We start from the raw sequence: 6,746 nt of genomic DNA, 5'->3' as shown, positions 1-6,746 counted from the left end.
GTAATGAGATAAATTTTTAAAAATGAATTTTTTTTAGTTAATGGGATGTTTGTATATATTTTTTGAGTACAAATATGAGAAAGCTCATAAACCCTCAACATTTACGAGAATACACCTATGCCACGCGGATCTGCGGAAATAATGTCCCACTTGATTTACGGCTGTCAAGGTCTCTTTTCTTTTATTTCTAATTGGTTTAACGTTTAAGTATGTTTTTATTTGTTGAAAATTTTGTGTTTAATTCTTTCGTTCCATTTAAAAAAAAAATAATTCTTTCATTTGTAGCTCAAATATATCTAATATTATAATAATCCAAAATTCAATGTGCTTTGACAAAAATAAAAAAAGTAATAAAAGAATAAAAGAAAGAGAATAATTATTAAAAATTAAACAGTAAGCAATCGAGAAAATTCTGTGTGCGAGGATAGTGCAGCAGCTAATAAATCTCCCTTTGCTTTCACTCAGTTTCTCTTGCAACCAACTCAAATTCATATCATTTCCGTCTCTCTCCCACTCTCTTCACAGAATGCGGAGAGTATAGCTTTCAGCTGGTTTTTTCTCTTTCAGATCTGCTTCATTCACGAGAACCTGGTAAGCTTAACGATGGTTCTTCATTCTCAAGCTTATCAGATCTTGGTTTTATTTTCTTACAGATCTTGTTTGATTTCCCATTTTCAAGCTCTTAGTATTGATTGGTATTGCTTGCATTTTCTAATTAGAATCGGTTTGATTTCATTTTTGACTTATCGTTTTCTATTTTCATAGCATTTTGATCAGCTTGCGTGGCCGATTTTGTTTATGCAGTTAGATAATATCGTTGTTACTGTTGTACGAGTGGTAGATCTTGAGAATTTTGATGGATCTGCACGATTAAGAGTTGGTGGTTTTGATTGCTTGGTTTTTTTGTTTGTTTTATGTTTGGATTTCAGGTGTCAGGGATTAGGAGTGTGTGATTTTGAAGTATGGCGTTAGGAAAATATACTAGAGTAGACAACAGGAGGTCGTCTTCGAGTTATTGCTCGAAGGTGACGATTGTGGTGTTTGTGGCATTATGTTTGGTTGGAGTTTGGATGATGACATCTTCGTCGGTGGTTCCTGTTCAGAATGTGGATGTTTCTGAGGAGAATAAGAATGAGGTTAAGGAACAGAGTAGGGGTGAAGTGCCGGAGCAAGTGAGTGAGAGCAACGTGAGCAATGAGAGCAATGATGGCAATAATAAGCAGTTTGAAGATAACCCGGGTGATTTACCGGAGGATGCGACAAAGGGAGATGGGAATGGCAATAATAATAATCAGGAAGAGGAAAAGTCTGATGGGAAACCTGAGGAGAATTCTGAGGAGAAACCCGAAGAGAAGCAAGAGGAGAAAATCGAAGAAAAGCCTGAAGATGGAGGTAATCAGACGGAAGAAGGTGACTCCAAGACGGAAAGTGCAGAGTCCAATTTAGAAGGTGGAGAGAATGATAATAAGTCTAATTCAGATGAGAACCAGAAGAAATCTGATAATGATGATGAGGAAAAGAAACAAGAGAATACAGAGGAAACAAAGGATGAAGAGAAGATAGAGGAGAAAGTGGAGCAAAATGATAACAAGGATACAGATGGTAAATCTGGTGAGAATAAAGAAAATGATCAATCCAAAAACCAGGGTTCAAATGAGGTGTTCCCTTCTGGGGCTCAATCTGAACTTTTGAATGAAACTTCTACTCAAAATGGTGCTTGGAAAACTCAGGCTGCAGAGTCAAAGAATGAAAAGGAGACTCAACTTACCTCAAACCAGAACACTGTTTATAGTTGGAAACTATGCAATTCTACTGCCGGATCTGATTTTATTCCATGCCTTGATAATTTGCAAGTTATTAGGAGTCTTCCAAGTACCAAGCATTATGAACATCGGGAGAGACACTGTCCTGAAGAGGCCCCCACATGCCTTGTTCCTCTTCCGGAAGGATATAAACACTCAATTCAGTGGCCTAAGAGCAGGGAAAAGGTACTCTAATTACTATGCAATCTCATTTTTGACATTGTCTTTACTCTGATTTTAATTGAGGATATCTGTAAATGTTTTAAAATTTGCCTGTTTCTAAATTTCTGTGTTAAACATGAATTTATAATGCCCGTTAATGCAGATATGGTACTCCAATGTTCCCCATACTAAGCTTGCACAAATTAAAGGACATCAGAATTGGGTGAAAGTTACTGGTGAATATCTTACTTTTCCTGGTGGTGGAACACAGTTTAAGCACGGTGCTCTTCATTACATTGATTTTATACAGGAGGTAAATGACTATGGTTACCTTCTGGTGATAAAACACTCTTTTTATTCATATTAATTAATTTATTTTCTTTGTTTAGAAACATTGTCATGTTCTAGTAACTAACGATTAAGAGAAACACCCACCTGTGGACTCTAATGGAAAGAAGAAATAATAGTGTTATGTTTATGCATTTTGTTCCAATGGAAACAATTTACTGTTGCAATAAGTTGAGCAGAATTAAAGTGTTATTTGATTTATATGGTTAATATACGCCTAACATGGGTTAACCTTGAGGAAACAAATTTGGTATGTTCTTCGTCGTGTTCTCTTACTAATTTAGTTTTGCTATAAAATTTCTTTATTATGTAGACTGTGCCTGAGATTGCCTGGGGAAAACGATCCCGTGTTGTTTTGGATATTGGCTGTGGTGTTGCAAGTTTTGGGGGCTTTCTTTTTGACAGAGATGTCCTCACCATGTCACTTGCCCCAAAAGATGAACATGAAGCTCAAGTTCAGTTTGCACTTGAAAGAGGAATTCCTGCAATATCTGCTGTGATGGGTACAAAGAGGCTTCCCTTTCCAGGCCGAGTCTTTGATATTGTACACTGTGCCCGCTGCAGGGTTCCATGGCATATAGAAGGTATTTTGCTACTAATTTTTGGAGAAATTGTGTTTAGAGTTTAGCTCATTCAAGGTTGCGATACTTATTTTATTACATTCTCATCAATGGCATCTTTTATGGGTTTTTTTTGATTGCTTATAAGATTTTGAGCTGACTGCAAGTTTAATATGAAGGTGGTAAGCTTCTTTTGGAGTTGAATAGATTGTTGCGACCTGGTGGTTTCTTTGTGTGGTCTGCAACCCCAATTTATCAGAAGCTGCCTGAAGATGTTGAAATATGGGAAGGTATAATTCATAAGTTTATTTTCTCTTTGTTATTGATGTTTTGTTTGCTTAGGACTTCTAATAATGATTTAAGTATTGAATGTTAACTATTTGCAGCCATGAAAAAACTGACAAAAGCGATGTGCTGGGAAGTGATCTCAATTAACAAAGATACAGTGAATGGTGTGGGTGTAGCTATATACAAGAAGCCTACTTCCAATGAATGTTATGAGCAAAGATCGAAAAATGAGCCTCCTACCTGCCCTGTCACTGATGATCCAAATGCAGCATGGTATTTTATATATATATATATATATTCTATATAAAAAGTGTATATAAAAGAAATTATTGATTTTAACAATTTTTTTTTCCTGTTAACTTTAACTGAATATTCTCATAGATTATAAACATAACTTAAAACTTAAATAAATAAATAATTAAATAAATTAAAATAAGATATTTTTGAAATATTTTACAATGATAATTATTTAAAAATAATAAAATAATATATTTTATAACTTAAATAAAATTTAATTAAACTTAAATTTAATATTATATTAAACATATAATATATAATTTTCTGTTGTCATTGTCAAATTAAAAAATTAGAACAAACATAAACTTAAACAAATATACAGAAATAAATAAATTAATTAAAATATGATATTTTAAAGATATTTAATGATAATTTAAATAATTAAATCAGTATACATATATATATATAGCTGAATGTTTAAATAAGAGAAGAAGTGTTTCGAGTACAAAGAAATTGTTTCATACAAGTTTTGTTTATTAAACTCTTTGCTTTTGCTGGAACAAAAAATGAATGATTGACATCCCAGAATCTTCACGTGTTTCTTAACAACTTTTTATGCCTCTGCTAACTATTCTCTTTTTTTGTTTGTTTCGCATAGGAATGTGCCACTGGAAGCATGCATGCACAAAGTGCCAACTGATTCATCAGAGCGTGGATCTCAATGGCCTGAGCAATGGCCTGCAAGGTTGGACAAACCACCTTACTGGTTGTTGAGTTCCCAGGTTGGAGTTTATGGAAAAGCTGCTCCTGAAGATTTCTCTGCAGACCATAAGCACTGGACACGTGTAGTCAGCAAGTCATATCTTAATGGAATGGGAATTGATTGGTCAACTGTTAGAAATGTCATGGACATGAGAGCTGTCTACGGAGGGTAAGTAAATTTGATTCAGTGGGTTGAGTGTTACAAATAGCATTAGTTTTTAAAATATGGATTGCTATCAATGGGTTTTCATCTCATGCATCGCAAGTTTTTGAGTTGTAGTGTTCACTGTTGTATTAATTGTTGCTTTGTTATTATCAATCTTATTTATCAACTTTGCATTGGCATATTTACATATACTGGCGAATTAGTGTTCTTAGGCTAGATGCATATGGGTTTTGGTTTCTGGTTTATTATTATCTGTATATTTTTTGTGGGTTTTAGTTTCTGGTTTATTTTTATCTGTACATTTTTTTGTGAGATTTTGCACAATCATATACTTTTTGTCAACTTAAATTTAGTTCTGACATTTATGTGCTACCAGATTTGCTGCTGCTTTGAAGGATTTGAACATTTGGGTTATGAATGTTGTCTCAATAGACTCTCCGGATACTCTACCTATAATATATGAGAGAGGTCTATTTGGTATGTACCATGATTGGTGTGAGTCATTCAGTACTTATCCCAGGACCTATGATCTTCTCCATGCTGACCATCTATTCTCCAAGCTTAAAAAGAGGTGAGCTTATATTTTTATTCCCATTCCTATTTTCTAATTGGTCAAGCTTTTTAGTATGTTTTCTGACTCATTTATTTATATTGCAGGTGCAGTATAGTAGGTGTACTTGCAGAAGTTGATCGGATCCTGAGACCTGAAGGAAAGCTTATTGTCCGTGACAGTGTTGAGATCATTAACGAGATGGAGAACATGGTAAAGTCCATGCAGTGGGAGGTTCGTTTGACCTACTCGAAGGAGAACGAAGGTTTGCTGTGTGTCCAGAAATCCATGTGGCGACCAAATGAATCCGAGACACTCAAGTATGCTATTGCTTAGGCTTGTACTAGGTTTTCTTTCATTCTTGAGGGTGTAACACCCAAATGAGGTTAGGTATTCTTTTGCTTTGGTAGCAAATTTTCAAGTAATGGTAACTGCCCTGAACTTCACATATTATATTTTTAGCCTATGTATCACATGTTAGTTAGGCGTTTTTCATTGCCCGCTATTAATTCATTGTTTCGTTGGATATAATTTTGATGTTATTATGAGTGAGGGTCGAGTGCCTGTGATTTTCATTGCAGTACCATGTTACTAATAGATTTCATGGAAAGAAATGAATACCATTCTTGCAAGTGTAAAGTCCATTGATGAAATACTTGATTTATAATCAAAATGTATTGCTATCCTTTTTATTGCTCGTTCCATTTGCGGTGATCATAATAAGCAAACTAGCAAGCATGGAGTTGTACACAATGTTTTAAGACACCAATTTACAAGGATATGGTTTTGTTGTGTATTAACATGGAAGTGTTGGGAAAAAGAAAAAGGCCTGTCAATTTCTACTTTGCTCTCAAAATTGGAAATAATTTTTATGACTTCTAACTAATAAAACATTAATAATTTGTTATCCCACAATCTTTAAAATAATACTACATTTGTTATACCACATTCTTTAAAATAAAACTACATTTGCTATTCCACATTTTTTTATTGAAAATTAAAGTAAAATCGTAAAACATTTTTCATGTGTACAAATTTATTTTTTCCTTCTTTTTTCCCCCTCCGTAGTTTATAGTTTGGTAGCTGTTAGTCTCGACGAGTAAAGAAGAAGACAAATGTTGAAATGAATTGAGTTAACCATATAAGCCTCACTTATGTGACGCAGTAGTAGCCTCAAGGAAAAATTTAAACGCAACGCAGGAGGAAACCCCAAGTAAATCTCACGGCCGGTAAGTAGGAAAAGTTGCAAGTGAAAATTGAAGCAAATCACTTGGAATGTTGGGAGTTGCAAATAGTTAAGGGTTGAAAATTTTGAAAGTATACCATATTTAGCAGTAACGAATTCATTATATTATTACTTGTAGGGGAGCGTTAAACTTGTAGTCTGTAAACTGATTATAACTAAGTTTTTAGATCAATATGACCTTGAGGGCTAGCTCAGACATTGTTTAGGGTAAGACATCCATTTTACAACGTGGTAGTTTGACCACTTTGTAACATAGTAAAAGCATTTGAAAATTTGTAATTGCATATGGTGATTTGTAACATACTAATATCACCTCTTATAATCACAAGCCACAAGACATTGATTAACAAGTTACTTCTAACTTGTGATTACTTAATTAGCATATATTTTTTTCTTATTAAAAACGATATAGAAACTTTAAGCTTGAAAATTGTTTTTCACCTCTTTCGAAATAAAATATTAACATATCTTCCTTGATGGAAAAAAAATAAAATATTGTGAGAGATTTGTAGAGAAATGATAAACTACACTCGAAGAGTTATTACTACTAGTCTTTCACCATGCATTGATTTTCCAAACTTATAATTTATACAAAAAATAAAAATAAAATTACAATACATAGGTG

General features: G+C 33.7%; 1 protein-coding gene across 1 annotated transcript; it reads left to right on the top strand.

Moving 5' to 3' along the window:
• Window positions 1-409: 409 nt before the first annotated feature.
• On the top strand, window positions 410-5,572 carry LOC133801881 (probable methyltransferase PMT26). Its single transcript, XM_062240097.1, has 9 exons — window positions 410-591; window positions 930-1,988; window positions 2,128-2,277; window positions 2,626-2,896; window positions 3,052-3,162; window positions 3,259-3,433; window positions 4,056-4,328; window positions 4,702-4,896; window positions 4,983-5,572. The coding sequence occupies exons 2-9, from the start codon at window positions 963-965 to the stop codon at window positions 5,209-5,211; spliced, it is 2,430 nt and encodes an 809-aa protein (XP_062096081.1). The 5' UTR covers window positions 410-591; window positions 930-962; the 3' UTR covers window positions 5,212-5,572.
• Window positions 5,573-6,746: the final 1,174 nt, after the last annotated feature.

The sequence above is a fragment of the Humulus lupulus genome, chromosome 1 (genome assembly GCF_963169125.1).
Source record: "Humulus lupulus chromosome 1, drHumLupu1.1, whole genome shotgun sequence".
Taxonomy (NCBI): Eukaryota; Viridiplantae; Streptophyta; class Magnoliopsida; order Rosales; family Cannabaceae; genus Humulus; species Humulus lupulus.
This window is presented reverse-complemented; position numbering and strand designations above follow the sequence as displayed.

What these genes read in the sequence shown, in the direction of transcription:
- LOC133801881 (XM_062240097.1), top strand. Translation starts at nt 963, where the DNA reads ATGGCGTTAGGAAAATATACTAGAGTAGACAACAGGAGGTCGTCTTCG. An exon ending in GATGATCCAAATGCAGCATG is followed by an intron (nt 3,434 to 4,055) that starts GTATTTTATATA and finishes TGTTTCGCATAG; the next exon opens with GAATGTGCCACTGGAAGCAT. An exon ending in TTCTCCAAGCTTAAAAAGAG is followed by an intron (nt 4,897 to 4,982) that starts GTGAGCTTATAT and finishes TTTATATTGCAG; the next exon opens with GTGCAGTATAGTAGGTGTAC.